General features: G+C 58.6%; 2 protein-coding genes across 5 annotated transcripts in view; one reads left to right on the plus strand and one right to left on the minus strand.

Annotated features, from left to right (window-relative positions):
- Positions 1-2,549, plus strand: part of MYH14 (myosin heavy chain 14) — a 92,771-nt gene extending 90,222 nt beyond the window's left edge. For all 4 annotated transcript variants that reach the window (XM_057533464.1, XM_057533463.1, XM_057533466.1 and 1 more), the window contains 2 exons: positions 1,349-1,521; positions 1,678-2,549. In XM_057533464.1, the coding sequence (XP_057389447.1) occupies positions 1,349-1,521; positions 1,678-1,837 (333 nt within the window). In that variant the 3' untranslated portion in view covers positions 1,838-2,549. The remainder of the gene's footprint in view (positions 1-1,348; positions 1,522-1,677) is intronic.
- A 3,750-nt stretch (positions 2,550-6,299) lies between these two features.
- On the minus strand, positions 6,300-18,161 carry KCNC3 (potassium voltage-gated channel subfamily C member 3). The gene is given in 6 exon segments (XM_057533497.1): positions 6,300-6,505; positions 10,278-10,374; positions 10,376-10,404; positions 10,641-10,832; positions 12,018-13,125; positions 17,257-18,161. Coding segments are annotated over 6 exon segments (2,460 nt in total). The 5' UTR covers positions 18,154-18,161; the 3' UTR covers positions 6,300-6,368.
- Between the last annotated feature and the right edge of the window lie 846 nt (positions 18,162-19,007).

Below are 19,007 nucleotides of genomic sequence, written 5' to 3' on the forward strand. Positions count from 1 at the left end.
CTGAGTGCTTTCTACGAGCCAGGCACTATGCTAAAGACATAACAGGTAGTACACTTAATTCTTATCCGAACTCTATGAGGTAGGTTAAACTATTATTTTCCCTCTAATTTTGGTGAGAAAACTGAGACAGAACGGTGAATTAACTTGCTCACAATTATTTATTTAGTAAGAGATAGAGCCAGAGTTCACACTCCAGCACTCTGGCTGCAGAGTCTGTTTTCTTAATTATTTATTGAGCAGTTACTGTGTCCCAAGTACTATGCTACCTGCTTTTTAAAAAATACATGCTTACGTTCCCTCATCAGCTCCATTTCACAGGCGAGAAAATGGAAACTTTAAAAGGGGATATAATTTGCCCCAGAGTCACACAGTCCATAGAGAGAGCCTGGATCAGATCCTCTTGCCAGCTTCCACCCCAGGCTCAAATGTGACTGAGTCTAGTTGCTGTGCCCTTAAAAGCTCAGCTGTGTTTTATTCACCATTCATCTCACAAAACAATTGTTGAGCACCCTCTATGTGCCAGGCACTGTGCAAGGCATTGGAGATGTGGCTATGAATGACACAGAGAAGGACTCTGCTCTCAAAGAGCTCAGATTTTCAACATAGGAAAAGAAAGATACCATAGACCTATAAACAAGCGAAGATAATTACAGATTGTGACAGGGGCTATGAAGAAAAAAGAGAATGAAGAGAGAGGGGGACACAGAGGACTGGAGAATCCCCCCTAGATTGGGGGTGTCAGCAAGACCTCTAAGGAAGTGACATTTGAATTGATACTGAAGGGTGAGAAAGAGCCAGGAAGAGGGAACAGGTGCAAAGACCCTGGGGTATGGAAATGAGCTTGGTGAGTTCCAAGCAAAAGAGCAGACCAGTATTGCTTGAGAGAATAATGGGGTTGGGGGGGGGGGTTGAATGATAAGAAATGAGGTCAGAGGAGTTGGCAGGAGGCAGGTTATGTATGTCCCCTCCATGGAGAGAGAGATGGCAGGGTCTGGGGAGGTCTCAGTGAAGATGGTCTGATCAGTGTGTTTATGGGAAGAAGACCCTGCAGGGCCTGGAATGCCAGGCTGAGGGGCTGAGACCTTGTCCCAGGGGTGCTGGGGAATCACGGAGGACTTTGAGCAGGGAAGGGGCAGGGGCAGCCCTGAGCATAGAAAGATCCCTCTGAGGCCGAGTGGGGGATGGCCTCACATTTGAATCTGAGGTGGAGGCTGGTGAGAGGACCTAGGAGAGAAGAACAAAGCATGAATAGATGGCAGGGCACAGGATGTAGGAGGGATGAGCTGTGGGGAGCGCTGGGTGAGGGTAGCACCCAGAGAAATGACCCGGCCCCCCTGCTCACGCCAAGCTGGAGAAGGGGAACCTTCGAGTGAAGCAGCTGAAGCGGCAGCTGGAGGAGGCCGAGGAGGAGGCGTCCCGGGCCCAGGCGGTCCGCCGGAGGCTGCAACACGAGCTGGAGGACGTCACAGAGGCCTCCGAGTCCATGAACCGGGAGCTAAACACTCTGAGGAACCGGCTTCGGTAAGGCCACCCCGCACATGCGCACCCTCGCTCCATAAACCCCAGTATCTCGCTGTCCCCTCATCTCTCTGTGCCGCCCTCCCCATTTTACTCTGTCTCTCCTTATCTCCCTATCGCTCACTTTTCTCTCTGCCCCCTGGTCTCTCCTCCCCGCAGACGCGGCCCCCTCACCTTCACCACCCGCTCAGTGCGCCAGGTCTTCCGACTGGAGGAGGGCGTGGTGTCTGACGAGGAGGCGGCGGCGGAGGAGGCGGAGCCGGGGTCTGGGCCACTGCCCGCGGAGCCCGAAGGGTCCCCTGCGGCCCCACCGCAGTGACCCTACCCTGCCCGCAGCCACCGGGCCCTCCCTCCCTGGCCCCCTTGGTGCCTGTCCCACGAACAACCCTCTGGCTTCTTGCACTTTGGAAATGGTGCCACCCTCTGGCATGACAGCACTTATCAACCCCACGGGGGGGCGGGGGGTCCCCGAGACTTCCCGTGAACCCCTAAACACAGAGGAGCGGGCAAGCAGGGAGGAAAGGACCGGGGTGCTCTCCCTTGGGAGAAATTCGGGTGTAGTTGGCAAGCTGGGGTCCCATCCAGCTCCAAATCCTCCCTTCAGTTATGAATGATCTATATTAGGAAGGGAGCACGGCTCCCCGCCCTCCTCAGCCAGGGCTCCCCACGCCCCTTCCCCCTCCCTCTCTCTCCTCCCCCTCCCCCTTAAGTCTCCCCCTTCCCTCTCCCGCTCCCTCTTTCCGTCTCTCTCCGTGTCTTTCTCCACTTAGCCACTGACCCCGGAACTTCTGAGCAACAGCACCCTGAGCCCCAGGCCACCACCAGCCTTTGACCCTTGCAGAGGGGCAAGATAAGGGGACCTCACTCATTCCCCCTCCCCCCATACTCCCTTCTGGTTGCTCTTGTGTGGTCACAGTTCAGTTGGAGTTTCCCATGGGAGTTGGAGGAGGTGGGGGGGGGGGCCCATACCCTTCCAGACTCCAGACTCTGGCAGAAATAAACTCCAACCCCGACTGGACCCCTCGGGGGCTGTATGTGTTCCTGCAGGGGTGGGGGGACAGGATGGCAAGGGGCAGCGGGTGGAGGGGGGCAGCCTGCTGGTTCTAATCCAACTGGCCAGTGTTGGGGGACCTCACGTGTACCCAGCATTTAATGTGAAAGAACTCATTTTCCCCTCACCCAACCTTCCTCCAAAGTATCCCCTGCATTATACAGATGGGAAACTGAGGCTCAGGGCTCCAGTGTCCCTTGCTCCAAGCCTCTCCGTCAGCAAGTGGCAGAAGGGGTGCTGCACTCTAGTTGACCCTCAAGTCTTTGCAAAGCAATGATAGTAGTGACTGTTGAGCTGTTTGCCGAGTACTATTTGTTTAGCTGAGCTAAACTTGGTACATTAGTCTCAACCCTCAGCACAACCCTTAGAGGCAGGGATTTCATTGCCTTCCAGTGTCTAGAACAGTGCCTGGCACATAGTTGGCCTTAGTATGTTTGCTGAATTAATAGATCACCCCCGCTCGCCCTTTTAGAGTGGTGGAAACAAGCCCAGAGAAGTTGAGAGACTTGCCCAAGGACACACAGCTACTAAGAAATTGAACCCAGTCTGGCTTCAGAGTGGGTAACTCCTGAGCCCACACTCCTTTTCTGGGGACTAGTCACCGGCACATGACCCAGGAGCTCACATGACCCAGGTGCCCTCACAGACTTTCCAGTTAGGGGTGCGGATCCCCATTTTCACCATCAGGGAAACTGAAGCAGGTACTTGCCCCCGCCAAAATCACAAGGTGAGAGCCAGCGATGAGGGGGATGTCTGGACCCTCAAAGTGCAGGCCCTTGCCATCTTAGTACGACCCCTGCTCTTCTGTCCCAACCTTCTGTCTGCCCCCAGAGCCCCTAGCCCCATCAGGAGATCTTCTCTGGAGACAAAGAGGATGAAACTTTTAAATGAAAAGGAAACTTTTATTTTGGTGGCGAGTGAGAGGGTGGGTGGGAAGGGGGCATGACACTTTTTATTTGGGGGGGGTGACATGCGGCAGCTTCTGCAACGGGCGGTTCATGCACCCAGGGTGGGCGTGGGGGAGGCTTGGGGGAGGGGCCGTGCCGACCCCTCCCTCCCTGCCCTGGGGGTGGGCTGAGAAGACCCACCATTAGCACCAGAGTTGGACGATTTGCAGACCTCCCCTCCCCAGACTGACTCCGGGCACCCTCCCCCATCCCTGAGAGCGCCCCCTTGCCACTCCCCCCCACCCCAACAACAGGCCAGGCCCGCCCCGCCCACTTTTGAGTGAGAGAAACTTATTGCTGTGTGTGTGTTGGGGAGGAGCCGCTGTATTCAGAAAGACCCCCGCCGTTCATTCCTTCCCCAATCACCCCGCCCCCGCCCCGTGTCCGTGCGTTCCCGGAGCGCAGGAGGGGCGCGACATGCGTGTGGGGAGCGCGTCATGCAGCGCATGCGTGTAGTTGCAGGCACCCTGGCGGCCGGGGGGAAAAGGGGAGTCGGGACTAGGAAGTTGTCCCTTTAGCTCTCTCTCTCTCCCTCCCCGAATCCCACACTGTTGAGTTGGGGGATGGGGAATGAGAATAACGTGTGTAGGGGTTTATAACGATTGTGACTATTTTTAAAAGCTGAACTAAAAAGCTGGGTACGTGTGGCAGATTGGCGAGCAGGGGGGAGACGTTGGGAAGAGGTCCGTACCCTTTAGAAAAATCCTCACCCCGTTTCCCTGCACCGTTCGGTTCCCGTGAGGGTCAGGGGTATCTGGGGTTTTGTTTTGCTTTAAGAAGTTAAACCCTTTGGCAATATAATCAGTCTCCAACCCCATACCCTGGTGTTTAAAGCCCTTAGCCCTTTGCCCCGCCCCACCCCGCTCCCGCCAGAACCCGCCCCACCCCTCACCCCTGGTTCGCCAGGGTTTAGGGTCCAAGGGAAGGATGGGGGGACTCAAAAATGCCCCTTGCATAGGAATCGTTGCATCAAGAATCGTGCTCAGTGACCCCACCACCACCAATCCTCGGGCGGGGGGTGGGGGGTTCCTGAGGCTGTGGGAGCATAGGGAGGGAGGTTGCTAATTCCATGGGCCCCCAGCTACAAAAGGGGGAGTCCCTTAAGGATTCTGGGACCGCTGTGGTCCCTGGGCTTGGGGTAGGTAGCGCATCCTTCTTGAGCCAGGATGGGGTATGAGAAATGATTTTGCACCCGCGAACATGGGGGGTTGAAAAACGCCGGGGAAGGGCGAGCTGGGATCCCAGCCCAGGTGGATATGTGGTTTCCCAAGCTTCTGATATTCCAGCGTCCCTCCACTAGGGAACAGCCTCTACATTTTAAATGTAAACATCTCTAACCTAAATAAACGGTGTCCTGGCCAAGCAGCAATATCTGGACTTAACCGGCTTATGTGCGAAATGCCAGGAAAGACAAAAACTTAAAAATAAGTGTTTGTCCTTGTACTGCCTAAAACCTTAGCACATCGCCAGGGGTACAAATATGACCCTCTGGGAAACATTGGCGTCTATGAAGAAGGTGCCTTTGGGGCACCATTTAAAGAAAGGGGCTCTTGGAGGGGCAGGGTTAGGCATAAGAAGGGGGCTGCCCCGGAAGGTCGGGTTCCCTGGAATTGCAGACAGGTTGAGCCTGTCTTGACAATTCTAGCGTCTAGCGTCTAGCGTTCCCCTCAGGGGAACCTGAGGAGGATGTCTGGTGTCAGATTTAGGGGTGTCCAGGAAATGTCCAGAGTGTGGGAAGGATTTGGAGCATCCCAAAGGCTGAAAGTGAGCTGAAAGGCTGGATCAAGTCTTGGAGGTTTGAGGTGCTGGGATGCAGCTCAGGGAATGAGTGGGTGGTGGGGCTTGGGCCGGGGTGGGGGGGGGGGGCGGTGCGGACAGCATCTGTGTGCAGAGGTTAAGTCCCAGGAGCGTGTGGGAATTTGGAGGATGCGGGATGCCAGACTCAGTCGCAGGAATTCTGGGGGCAGGCCTCATGTGATGGGAATCTGGAGGGGGTGTTGGGGTAGTTTGTGTGCTACGGCCAGAACATCCCAGGAATACCGGGATGGGAGGTCTGAGTCCATGCAGCAATAGAGGCGAGCAGATCCCTGGGCGTGGGGTGGGGGGTGGGGGAGGAGGATGAAAGAGTGAAATTCACCAGAGGGACGCTCCTGAAGGCTGAGGGAGCAGCTGTCCTCAGCCCACCCCTCCCCCCGTGCCTCCGCTTCTACCGTCTGAGCTCAGCTCCGGTTTTTGGCTTGGGTGACTGTTCCTCCTTCCCCCACATTGCTGCTAATTTTTTTTTTTTTTTTTTTTTTTTTTTTTTGGTGATGGGTTGCCCTCCTGGGGTGAAGGGTAGGAGGCTAGGAGACCCTCCGGTAGCTTAAAGGCCAGCCCGACCCCCATGGAGGTCCCCACCCGCTTCCCAGAATGCCCTTTCCCTCGCACGCGGCATGCAGCCCCTGGCGGCTTATTGCTGAGGTGGAGTTGGAGAGGGCGGGGATCCAGTTTGGGGGAGGCATGCAGAGTAGAGGGGAGGCGCCCCAAAATGTAATTGGTATAATTTGGACGTATTTACACGAGTCGATTGCGGGGGGTGGGGGGGGGGTTCCTATGGCTCATGGAGACCTGAGAAGGCTTTTTTTCAGGAGGGGCGAAGAGTTGGGGGAATGGCCTTTGGCTCCTCCCCACCTCCATCCTGGGGGCCCAGGTGGAGGTGAGGGGCCCGGGGGTGTCTGCTGGCATCGTCTCGGTTGCATATTATTAATGACTGTTTGATTTTTTTTTTAACCCTTTCCCCCACCCCCCACCCCCAGCTCCTTTGACCTTCTTCCCTGTCACCCCCGAGTCCCCCCACGGGAAGGAGGGGAGCTCTAGAGGATGGAGGGCAGGGTTGGGGGAGCACGGCGGGCGGCCCTGGGAGAGCCAGGGGGAGTGGCAAGGGGGGCGAGGCGCAGGGACACCCCGCTCAGGCCCGCGATGCTGCTCAGGCTGCGGGATTTCTCGTAACCTGGTGGTGGGGGGGGGGGGGGCGAAGGGCAGAAACACGGGGAGGAAGCAAGGAGATAGGGGTGCAGGGGGAGGGTCCAACAGACAGAGGAACCCCAAGACAGAGAGAAGCAGGAGGGAAACAGAAGGGATATGAGATGGAGAAAGAGAGAAGACAGAGACAGGAAGAGGCAAGAAACAGGAAGAGATGGAGAGGGCGAGTCAGAGAGAGAAGGCAGGCGACAGAGACGGTGAGGGAGACAGGATAAGAGACAGAGAGACAGACACCAAGACACAGAGTGACAGATGGCAAGAGACGGAGAGATGGACAGAGGCGGACCAAGGAGACGGAGAGAGAGAGAAGTGAACAAATTGGACAGTCAATCGGCATCGAGGAGAAAGGTTCAGACATGGGGAGGGGGAGAGACTCAGGGTTAGGAGGCAGGTGGCAGCCACCGAGCCTCCCCCACCCGACCCCCGCCGCGGCCCCCCTCAACGCCCCTCCCCCCTGTTGGCCCCCTCATCTGAGGCAAAAGGTGGGGGGCAGCGAGGCAGATGGTGGGCAGCACGGGCGTGGGGAGGGAGCGTGGGTGGAATGCCAGTAGGGGAGCAGCCGGTGGAGAGGCCTTGGGAGGGAATGCGTGGGGCCGCAGGGGGTAGGGGGCTAACCTAGATGTAGAGGAACGAGGACAGGCGGGTGGGGACGTTGTGAGGGGCTGAATGGGGTGCAAGCTGGCAGCGCCCCCTCCCCGGGCGGGGCGGGGCTGGTGCGGGAGGACACGTCCAAGAGCAGTCTGATGAGGGCAAGACTCAGCTGAAGGCTGTAATGGGGTATCTTTAAAGGGTCAAGAAGCCTTTAAACGAGAACCTTCTGATGGGAAGGTCCTGACAATGTCTTGATAGTCAAAGGGATCTAAGGCTTAGGGGCACATGTGGGGTTTCTTGAAAACTTAGGAATGTCTGAAGAGTTCTGCCAGTGTCTGGGCTCTTCTAGGGCTTTGCTAGGCAGTACCAAGGGGTCTGTCTTGATGAGGGCATCCTGACTGTCGGAGAGAGGGCCTGGGGGAGGTTGGAAACCCAGTATCTTGGGGACACCCCCTCCCAGCCATTCCCAATTGCTAACCTGGGGGGAAGGGGCAGAGGGGGACCGAGGGTCTCGCGAGGTCTCAGGCGGTGACAAGAGCTGGGGACAGAAATACACAGAGTCACGGGGGGGGGGGGGAGGGTGGCAAGGGGGAACCCCCCAACACAGCCTCACTGTTGGGGGGACGGAGAAAAGCCGAGATCTCTTCCTCCTCTCTGGTGTTTTCCGGGGGAGGGGAGCAGTGAAATGGGGGCGGCCAGAGACATCAAATATGGAAGGAGCTTCCGGGGTGGCTGAGGGGGAAGGCAAGGATGAAGGAAGAGAGGAGGGGGAGGGCTGGGGAGGACGCGGGAGCGCAGGTCAGGTGTGGGAATCAGGTGGTTGGTGAGGGGAGATGGAGAAGGGAGGGGTCATGGGGCGGGTGAAGGTCAGGTCAGGAGGAAGGATCTTGGTTGGGGGGGGAATAGTGGAGGGTGGGTCCTGGAGGGGAAGGTTAGAGAGGAAGGGAGGCGCGTGGAAGGGGGAGGGATCCAGGACCTTGGGGGAGGGAGTTCAGTCAGCCCCATCAGCTCCAGCCATAATTTGAGTTCAATGAATGGATTTTGGCATCCGAGGCAAGAGAAGCAGAGAACTCCCCCCAACTGCCCCCCCAGTCCTCCCTCACCCACATTCCCGAATCCTCCCCCCTCCCCCTGCCCCTCAATTCCATAGGGGCCCATCCAGACCTGGGGGTGGGGAACAAAGGGAGGTGGGTAACAGGACTGGGTGCAAGCAGGGGGAGGGGTGAGATGGGAGCAGGGAGGCAGGGGGTTGGTAATGAGATGAAAGTGGAGGATGATGGAGGTGGGGGGCGGGTTGCAATAAGGAGAAGTCCGGGGATGGAACAAGAAGAGCCAGACAGCCCCCTCTGGACTAGGAGCCCAGAAGCCTGGGTTCTTGTCCCCCATCTGCTCTGTGGCTGGGGGTTGGCCATGGACCTCCCTGAACTTCTGTAAAACAAGGGCGTTTAGATGCGGCTGTCCTTGGAGGCTCCCTAAGTCCTGCTGTGGCATCTCCTTAGGCTGCAGGTAGGGATTCTTTAGGATGTATCTCTGTATTGCGTAGGGAGATTCCACAGGCATGTGTTGAATGAATAAGTGATGGATCAAATGCTTTCAGGTGGCCTCCCATCATTTTTAAGATCAAATCCAGCCTCTCACCATGGCCAAAAATACCTTCCCCCCCAGACTCCTCCCCTCTCCCCTAGGCCACTCAGCTCCAGCCACACTTCCCTCCTCCCTGTTCCTTTAACAGACCAAGCTCATCCCACCTCAGCACCTCAGGCAGCACCTCAGGGCCTTTTCACTTGCTGTTTCTTCTGCCTGGCTGGAGCTTTTTGAGCTTTCAAGTTTCATGTCACCTTCTCAGAAAGACCCTCACAGACCCCTTATCTGACCTGGCCAGAGTAATTATCCTTTCGTTTGTTTTCTGCTTCCTCCAGTCATGGAGTGGCAGACATTCGCTGTAAAGGGCCAGATGGTCAATATTTTCGGGGCTCTGTGGGCCATACCATCTCGGTCGAAACTATTCCAGTCTGCGGTTGTAGACAGTGGCTGTGTTCCAATAAATCTTTATTTACAAAACAGCTGGTGGACACATTTGGCCCGTGGCTGTAGTATGTTGACCCAGGCTCTAGAGTAGCAACTCTGTGATGGCAGATTCTTGCTTTGTGCCCTGCTAAATCTCCAGTGCCTGGAATTCTACCCTCAATCATTAGTTGCTGCATGCATGAATGAATGAATGAAGTTAGGGGTTAGCTGGGGTTGTTGTGAGGATTACAGAATATATGTTAGATTCCTGGCACGTGGAAAGTGCTTCGTTATGTTTGCTGAATAATTCATCTACTGTCTCCTCACTCTATCTCCCTCACCTCCCCAACTGGCCAGTCCTGACCCTGCCCTCTTGACCCCTGGCCCCCCGACTCTCTCTGTCTCTTTCCTTCTTCTCCACCCGCATAGCCTTGACCCCGGCTCAGGCTTTGTCCTCTCCCCCTGGACCCTCATCCCAGCCTCCTCCCCAGCCTCCTGACCTGCAGTCTCCCCACTCCGGTGCACCCTCACAAAGTCCCAGAGCAGACCCGCCCCTCCCCAGATCCCGGGACAAGGCTCCTCAGCCCAGCCCTGCTTTTTGGCCTCAGTTCTAGGTCTGTGTCTGCCTCTCCCCCAAACTGAGAGCTCGTGGAGGGCAGGGGTGCGGTTGGATTGCTCACTGTTGAATCCCCTGGGCCTAGCACTGCGCCGGGAGCCTGTGTGTGCTTTGTAAGTGCTGGCCAATCCACAAGTGACTGGATGAGTGGCTGAGTCTTTCTCACCCCAACCTGCACCCAGAAGAATGTCCTGGGTGTGTACCCCATTTTCTTGATTAAATAAACAAAAGCAAAACCAAGGGGGGAGGCAGGGAGAGAGATGTGGATGGGGCTGAGAATGGGGGTCAGTCGTAAGGGCGGGGAGGGAGGTCAGGCACATGGTGGGGAGGGTGGGGCTTAGTTCTAGGGGTTAGTGAGGGGCACCGCAGGTCCTGGGCAGGTGGGTGCGGGGCCAGTGTCAGGGCTGGGGGTTAATCGGATGGAGCTGTTCGGAGTTAGGGGACAGGAGTCTCAGTCAATGGGGGCTGCATGTTCTCAGATGGGTTAGTCGGGAGGGAGGGGGTTCAGAGGGTGGGGGCTACTTACCCTGGGGGGAGGGGGTTCGTCCACTAGGGGGATATCCAGGCTGCAGCGTTGGCGTTGAGGTCGGGCAAGAAGCTTGGGGGGCCTGGCTTACGCCAGTCTTGGGGGGGCAGTGGGGGAGCACCAGTGGCTGGGGGTGGGGGAAGAGGCCAGAGGGTCGGGGGGAGGGACATGGAGATGGAATAAAGACAGGTGAAGGGTCAGTGGTGAGGAAATTTGGGGGAGGGCGTCTAAGAGGGAGGGAATTTGGGGCCAAGAGATGGGGGAAGGGAAGTCCAGCACCTCCTCCCTCATCTCCCTCTCTCCCCTCCCCTGGAGGAGGGGAGGAGAGGGAGGGTCCCAGGGGGCCAGTGGAGGGCACCTCACCTTTCCGGATGGAGCCATCAGGGGAAGGGGCATAGTCAGTGAGGAGGAAGCAGGCTCGGTCCCGGCTGTAGCGGCCCCGGCTTCCGGGGGTGATGGGGCTCTTGTCTTCTGGTGACATGGCGGGCTGGTCAATAGCTGGGCAGTCCTCGTGGGCAAGCGCAGCTGCTGCAGGGTCCCCGTTGGGGCGGGGATCTGTGTCCCGAGGGTCAGACAGAGACACAAAGGAGACAGTGAGGTGTGGGAACTCACGGAGAGGGCAAGGTCAGCAAGGAGAGGTGATGGAGGTGCAGGTTGTTAGGGGATGCGGCTGGTGGGTTGGGGGAGTGGGTCATGGGTGGGGAGGGTGTTGAGTGTCGGGAAGGACAACAGGGTAGGGAAGGGCATTGAAGGCTAGGAAGTGGGGGTCAGGCGGGGTGTTGGGTGCCGAGAAGGGCAGGACTGAGGTAGGGTGTCGGGTGTTTGGAGGGACAGGGACGGGGGAAGTAGTTGGGAAGTGAACTGGGTGCTGGGAAGGAGGCTGAGACAGAGTGGAGGGTGGGACGGTTGGTTGAAGTGGACCGAATAGGGCACAGCTGGGGTAGGGTGCATGGTTTGGGATAGGTTTGGAGGGATGGCTGGGAGGGATGCAGGGGGCTGGGAGGTGGTAGTTTAGGGAGGGGTGTTGGACGCTGGCAAGGGCACAGTGGGAGGCGTTGGGAAGGTGACAGATGAGGGAGGGGGGAGGTGGGGGTCCCCCAGGCTCTGACTTTAGCTATTTTTAATTGGTGTGAAACTGGGTCAGCGGCTGAGGGAGCAAGATGGGGGCCGGGCGGCCCAGCTCCCTTTCTTGACCTACTTAAGGCATGGGGGTGGGGCCCCCCAGCCTCTCCCTTCCCCGGAACTGATGCCCCAGTCACTGCCTCTGAGACACAGACTCCCCTGGGGGGAGAGATGAGCACAGGCTCAGTCAACTTTCCTCTCCCCTCACCTCCTTCATCAGACACTGCAACAGTCCCCTGGCCTCTGTCTCTGGCCCTTGATTCCCATGTGAGACTCTCTCCCTGTGCTCTGAACCGCCCCCCATCTCTCTTTCTCTGAGTCCCTCTCACCATATGGCTGATCACTCTGCCCCCCGCCCCCCTGGTTCCACTGAATACCTTGGCTGTAAGTCTGTCTCTCCCCAAAACTCTCTTTCACACGAAATCTCTGTTTCTCCATCACTGTGTATCTCCGTGCCTCTTCTCTGGCCTCGGCAATTGCTATTCACTTTGCTCTCTTCCGTCTCTATTGCTGACCACCCCATCTCTCTGGAGTCTCAGCAACTACCTCCTGCCCCCCTCACAACCTCCCCACCTCTGCCTGCGCCCCCCACCTCCACCCCTCGCGCCCCCTCCTCACCTGCCCGGTTGATCTCAATCACTTCCTCCTGAGCCAACGGGCAAGGCTCCCCAGGGGCAGGCAGAGGAGGCAGCCCCATGATCCCGAGCCCACCCGCTCCCCCCCTGAGCAGCCCGGGGTGCGTGTGGGGCCCTGGTGGGTAGGCCCCTGCCACAGTCACCCCCATGGAGGGCGGGGTGATGGGTGGTGGAGGGCTGATGCTGCCGCTGCTGTGGTGAGGATGGGGCGGGGGCGGTGGCGGTGGGTCGGGCTTGCAATAGTTGGGCGAGCCTGGCTGCGGGGGCCGGGGGATATGTTTATTCTTCTTCTTGGGCAGCTTCTGTTTGGCCATGGCCAGCGAATAGTACATGCCAAAGTTGTTGACAATGACGGGCACAGGCATGGCGATGGTGAGCACCCCAGCCAGGGCACACAGCGCCCCCACCAGCATCCCTGACCACGTCTTGGGGTACATGTCTCCGTAGCCCAGGGTTGTCATGGTGACCACGGCCCACCAGAAGCCGATGGGGATGTTCTTGAAGTAGGTGTGGTTGGAGCCCAGGATGTCATCGGGGTCAGCGCCAATGCGCTCAGCATAGTAGATCATAGTGGCGAAGATGAGCACACCGAGCGCCAGGAAGATGATAAGCAGCAGGAACTCATTGGTGCTGGCGCGGAGAGTGTGGCCCAGCACGCGAAGCCCCACGAAGTGCCGCGTGAGCTTGAAGATGCGCAGGATCCGGACAAAGCGGACCACCCGCAGGAAGCCCAGCACGTCTTTGGCGGCCTTGGAACTGAGGCCCGAGAGCCCCACCTCCAGATAGAAGGGCAGGATGGCCACACAGTCGATGATGTTGAGGCTGCTCTTGAGAAATTCCACCTTGTCTGGGCAGAAGGTGATGCGCATGAGAAACTCAAAGGTGAACCAGACGACGCACACACCCTCCACGTAGGTCAGGAAGGGCTCCGTCTCCACCTCCACATTGGTGATGTTCTCCGGCGGAGCCCCAGGGATCGGGGAGGCCTGCGTCACTGTCTTGTTGCTGATGTGGATGAAACCCTCGTGGGTCTCCAGGCAGAAGGTGGTGATGGAGATGAGGATGAAGAAGAGGGAGGCGAAGGCCACATACTGCGGGGCAAGACAGGAGAGAGAGGGCAAAAGGTGACCCAGGCATCTGGTCAATTAGCCATCTCCCTGAGACCCTCCCAGTGGCCCCTTTCCCAGACACAAACTCCAGGGAAACCCAGGTGTCCCAACCCCAATGCCTCCATCACTTCTTGCATCCTGTTCTCTCTAAATCTTGCAAAAGGATCAGAGGCAGCTCTCCCCCAGCTCGGGAGAAGAGCTGGCCCCAGCAGCAGCAGCAGATGGGCCACTTCTTTCCTGGAAACAGTGATTTCTGGCTCCTTGCTCTGTCTCCTAGACCATCCCCCCCACCCCGTTCCCTGTGTCATATCTCAGGGGGTCCCTGGCAGGGTCCAAGCATTCTGCTGGGGGATGTGGGTAGGGAGGCTAAGATCATACATCCTGTGTCTCAGAGGCTTTGGGGCTTAGCTTGGAGCTGAGGGAAGGCGAAGGGGAGAAGGTGGGTCGGAGGCAGAACCAGGAGGTGGTTAAGAGTAAGAAAGCCTGGGTTTGTATCCAGCTTTTTCCCTGCCTAATTGGGCAAGGAGATTAAGCTTTCTGAACCTCAAATTTTTTACAGGATTGTTGTAAGGATTACATTAGATAAGTATACAAAGGGCCTGACTCCAAAACCAGTGCTTGGTCTAGTGTTTGGAACTTAGTAAGGCTTGAGCCGTTATTAGGGTGTTGGGGCATCAGTTAAAGGGAGCCAAGGTTGAGGCCTCAGATAGGTGCCGGTGTTTAAGGACCTTGATGCTAATGACTGGGTCTCAGAAAAGGGAGAAGGCTGGGTGAGGCCCTCACCCAGAGAGAACAGCGCAGAGTTGGACCCACAGAGGGGAGGAGGGGTGTTAGGTCCCTGAAGGAAGAAGGAAGTGAAGGGTCAAGACTGCAAAAAGGGAAGATGATAGGGGTGGGGTTTAAGGCTCTGGAAAGTAAGGGAATGTCAGGGGCTTGAACATAGGGGAAGGGGAGAGGGCAGGGCTAGGTCCAAGGAGAGGTGAAGGGGCTTGTCAGAGGTTCAGAGATATGGGGGCGGGGGTGCCTGGTTCATTTCAAGATGGGGAAGGACCAGCGTCCTGAGCCCAATGGTGTGGGTTTTGATGAAGGCCTTGAGAAGAGACAGGGTCAAGATCTTGGAGAAGGCCCCTAGAAATTGTAGTTGGCTTTATCAGATATGTAGAAGGGAGGTCGAAGGAGTGGGGTTAGTCCTTAGAGAAGGAAGGGGATGGGCTTTGAGGCAGAGGAGCCTTTAATCAGATGGGTAGAGGAGAGAGGGCCTGGGGTGCAAAGAGAGGAGAGCCAGAGTTGGCTCCCGGGCCAGCACTGTCCCTCTCTGCACTCTCTTTCCTCCACGGGATGGGGGGCAAGGTCCGGGCTTGGGAGACCTTGACTTTAATCTGAAGTGCAGAGCCGAGAGGCGGGCCAGAGTCCGCCTCAGAGATGACCCTAGATCTTGGGGTGGGCTAGGGGCTCAACTCTGGCCCTCTGCCCCGCCCCCCTCTTCGTTTCTCTGCAGTGGTTTAAGAGGCCAGAGGCCTCCGCAGAGCGCATGCCTGGTGCTCCCCCGCCCCCCTCCGAGCCGGACGCAGGGCGCAGGTTGCGGCACCGCAGTGGGGGCGGGCCGGACGGACCAGGGGGCGGGGCGCGCGGGGGGCAGCACCACGGACAGCTCCCCCACAGCAGTGCGCAGCCGCAAGGCCTGAGCGCTGTCTTAACCCATTCCAGGCCGTTGCCAAACAGGCAGTGCGCAGCCGCAGTGCCGCTTCACAGCGGGAGGCCACAGGCCAGGAGCTTGATTAACTCCTTCCCTCCCAGGACACAGAAAGAAAGGTGGGCACCCGTCGCAGTGCGGAGCTTAGAAGCTGGACAGCGTCAGGACCCCCTTGTCCAGAGATGCTTCAAAAGCAGAAGGGGTAGGAGGGCATGGAGTCCCTGTAAGAAGGAAAGGGGAGATTATGGGGAGAGGAGTGAGGGGGAGGTAGAGCCGGACCCTCCACTTTGCATTGGCCTCAACTCTCAACTCTCAAACTCTCATTTGGCGGCTAGAAGATGCTTGGCACTACGTGGACACTCAAAACACATCTGTAAAGTAAATGAATGTCCCCCGTAGCTGTCCCAGACCCCTAGTTTCACCTCAGAACCCTTCAATGGGGTCACAAGAGGGAAGGGCTCCCCAGGCCATGGGGGAGGGTGCCGCTCAGAGGCCTGAGGGGGCATATAGGGCCACGTCCTTTCTGCACCTCTTCTCCCCCACCTCCCCCCACCCAACCCCAAATCTTGCCAACTCAGCGCTTCCCGGGGACCAAACTTTATGCGGTGCCTCCGGCCCCCCTCCCCCTCGCTCCCTCCCCCGGTGCAAATGCGGCACTGCGGGTCCTCCGCGTCCTTCCCGGCCCAGGACGCGGCACGGTGGGGGGAGGGTGCCGGACCGCCTCCTCCGGGTGTTTGGGTCCCCAGGAGGCTAGAAAGGGGCCTGGAGTCTCTCCTCTTTCCCTCCTCTCTCTAATTCCCCACCCCCCATCTTGAACTGTCCTCTCCTCCAACACAGGGAGGAAGTTAAGAGGAGGAAGAGGTTCAAATGAGAACCAGGGGGAAGGGTAGCTACTTAGCCTGGGAAGTTACAGATGTTTGAGGAAAGTTTTTTGGGGGGGGAGACGAAGAGAGCTTTGGGGGAAATACGGAATTTTGAGAGAGATAAGACTGGAGAGAGGAGAAGGCTGGAGTGTGGGCTCTTTGGTTCACTTAGCGGGAGGCGGAGGGGGGTCTGAGAGGCCCAGTCCTGTGCTTTGGAATGGGTAGTGGGGGGGGGGGCGTTAGGAAAGGGGAAGTGAGCAGGGCTTGGGGAGGGGGGTCAGGTGGAAAGATACCAAGGTAGGTCAGAAAGACCTGGGAGCTATTTTGAGGAGGAAGCTTTGGGGCTGATAACTTGGGGAGCGTCCCAAGGATTGAGATTAGGTAAAGTTCTGGAGCAGGAAGGAAAGTCATTTACCCACTAGGAAAGAGGCTGGGAAGCTGAGGGTGGGGAGAGGGTGTCCCAGAGATAGAGAGTGGGCTATGCAGTTTAAACGATGAAGGAAGAAGCTGGGAGAATCTGTGGATGAGAGAGAAGCTATTCTGGAGGGCATATGGGAAGTTCTGGAGAGAAAGGGCATATCATGGGGGCTCAGGACTCTTCTGGAGACATTGAGGAGGAGTGTGAAAGCCTTGGGGGAAGTCTGGAGCTGTATAGGGAAATCCTCGGGAGGGGAGTTGGTGTGGAGGATGCAGGAAGGGATGTGAACACAGAGGGGGCAGCAGGGTCCCAGGAGAGAACATGCCCCAAGACTTTGTTGCAGTGAGGGGGAAGTATCCTAGCCAGAGCAAGCGGTTTGGAGGTTCAGAGGAGTCCAGGGGACTCTGAGATTGGGGTGGGAACTATTCTGAGACTTTAAGGGCAGAATAAGCAGGGGGGGGTTCAAAGATAACCAGGAGACTCAAACTTGGAGAGAGGGAGGGGATGTGGAGACGGTCAGAAGGAGAATCAGAGGTGTTGGGAGAGCCTGCAGGACTGAAGGCTGGAAGCTAGAGAGCAGGCTTCAGAGGGTCTGCAGGGGGTGGAGACAGTGTTCACAGGGCCTGGGACACTTTGAGGGTTAGGAAGAGATGTCTTCTGAGGACCTAAGGAGGTCCAAGAAACTGAGGGCTGGACAAGGGTCTTCTGAGGGTCTGAGGGGTGGCCAAGAGAGGTGAGAAGAGGTTAAAAGGGGCTAGGAAGACTCAGGGTTGAGGAAATGTCTTCTGAGGGTCTCAGGAGGGGTCCAGGAAAGGCAGATGTGGGGTTATTCAGGGGGTGTGTTTAAGAGATTCACGGTCGGAAAGGAAGTTTCTAAGGGCCTACGATGGCCTAGATAAGCAGGGTGGGGTTTAGAGAGGTCTGGATTATTCTGAAGGTTGCAGAGAGATCTTCTGAGGATCTGGGGATGGCCGGGAGAGGGGGGTGTGTTCAGAGTACGGGAGACTAAGAGGCTGGGAGGCCGAGAGACCAGGAAGGGCTGGGAAGGGCTAGGGATTAAGGGCGAGGATGGGGCGTTTCTGAGGGTCTGGGAGCTCCAGGAGAGGGGAGGGGGATGGGGGCTCCGAGAGCACGCTCACCCTGGCGGCCCGCGACGAGTAGGGGTCCTCGAAGAGCGCCCACACGCGGGGCTGCCAGCGGCGCCACCACGTGCCGCCCGCGCCGCCCGCGCCCCCTGGCGGGCCCCCGGCGCCGCCGCCAGCGTCCTGGAAGCAGAGGCGCTTGAGCTCGCCGCCCGCGCCGTCCAGGCCGCCGCCGCCCGCGCCCGCCTCGTCGTCCAGGCCCGCGTCATGGGCGCCCGCGGCGTTGGCAGCGTTGGCGGCGCCCGAGGGGTCGGGTGCCTCGAAGGAGTCGAGCGCTTCCTCGGCGTCCCGGTGCTGCCGGTAGGTCATCCAGCAGCAGGCCTCCACGTCGGTCTCGTCGATGCCCCAAAAGCCGAGCTCCTCCTCGAAGAGCGGCCCGCACACGTCGGCCGGGCAGTGCAGCTTGCCAGTGCGGTAGTAGTTGAGCACGTAGGCGAAGACACCCGGATGCCGGTCAAAGAAGAACTCGTCGGCGCCCGGGTCGTAGTCGAAGCGCGCCGCCGCCTCGGGCTCCGTCAAGCCGGCCAGCCGCGTCCCCGGCAGGGTGCGCAGCGTCGAGCGGTACGTCTCATGGCGCACGCCGCCCACGTTGATCACGATCTTGCCACTGTCGCCACCGCCGCCGCCGTGCCGCCCCATGGCCGCCGCCGGCAGCCCGGGGCATGGCTCGGCGCGCCGGCCCCCGGGCCCGCGGGGTGCCGGGGGGCCCGCCGGGCACGCGGCGGGGCCGGGCTGCGCAGGCTGCTGCTGCTGCTGCAGCAGCGGCGGTGGCGGTGGCGGTGGCGGCGGGGGCAGCGGCAGCGGGGACTCGGACGGCTGCGGCGGCGGCACCGGCTGCTGTTTGCTGGACCCCTGGCGCCCGCGGAAGGATGAGACGCAGACTGAGCTCAGCATTGGCTGGGGGGCGGAGAGGGAGGGGCGGGGTCTCAGGGGGCGGGGCCGCAGGGGAGAGAGATGTGATTGGGTGAGAGGAGGTGATGGAGGGAGGGGCGGGGCCGCAGGGAGGGAGAAACCGAATTGATTGGCCTGGGAAGAGGTGGGGGCGAGGCTAAAGCTGAGAGAAGGGCCCGGACTCCAACTCCGCCTAGCTGGTCGGGGCGGGGCCGCAGATGGAACACACCGATTGGGTCTTTCTGAGATAAGGGGCGGGGCCGAGCGAGGTGTTAAGGCGGGATGGGAGGCTAAAGTTGCCTGGTTTGGCAGCACTGGGAGAACAGAGGAGGCGGGGCTAAATATAAGACAGAGATCTGATTGAACTAAAAACAGGAGCGGGTCGGGCAAAGGGGACAAGTCCGAGCTATTTAAAGGGGTCTGACTGTCCGTGACTGGCGGAGTCAGGGGCAGGGCCACAATCGGGGCGGCCGTCTGGATTGCATAGAGACGGACCTAAAGAGCCGGCAAGCAATACCCGGTGAAGTGGGGCAGATGGAGACTGCCGGGTTGAGCTCCTAACATTGATTGGACGGGGCAGAGAGGATCTTAAGAGGCAGCGCCACAGAAATTAGAAACAGTCCTAATTGGGCTGGGAGAGTGAGGGGGCGGGACTGAATGAGGGGCGGGAACTGGAAATGGAGAGTGGCACTAGACTGGACTGAAAGGGGACACGGCAAGGGGAACAGGGACTGAGACCCAGTGAGAAGGGGCGGAAAGGGGGGAGGCCTGGAAACCTGAGAGCTTCTGGCTAGGACTAAGGGAGAAGGCGAGGTAAAGAAGGGGCAGGGTCGGAGCTGCAAACTCGGCCCGATTAG

Source organism: Balaenoptera acutorostrata, chromosome 19 (assembly GCF_949987535.1).
Source record: "Balaenoptera acutorostrata chromosome 19, mBalAcu1.1, whole genome shotgun sequence".
NCBI lineage: Eukaryota > Metazoa > Chordata > Mammalia > Artiodactyla > Balaenopteridae > Balaenoptera > Balaenoptera acutorostrata.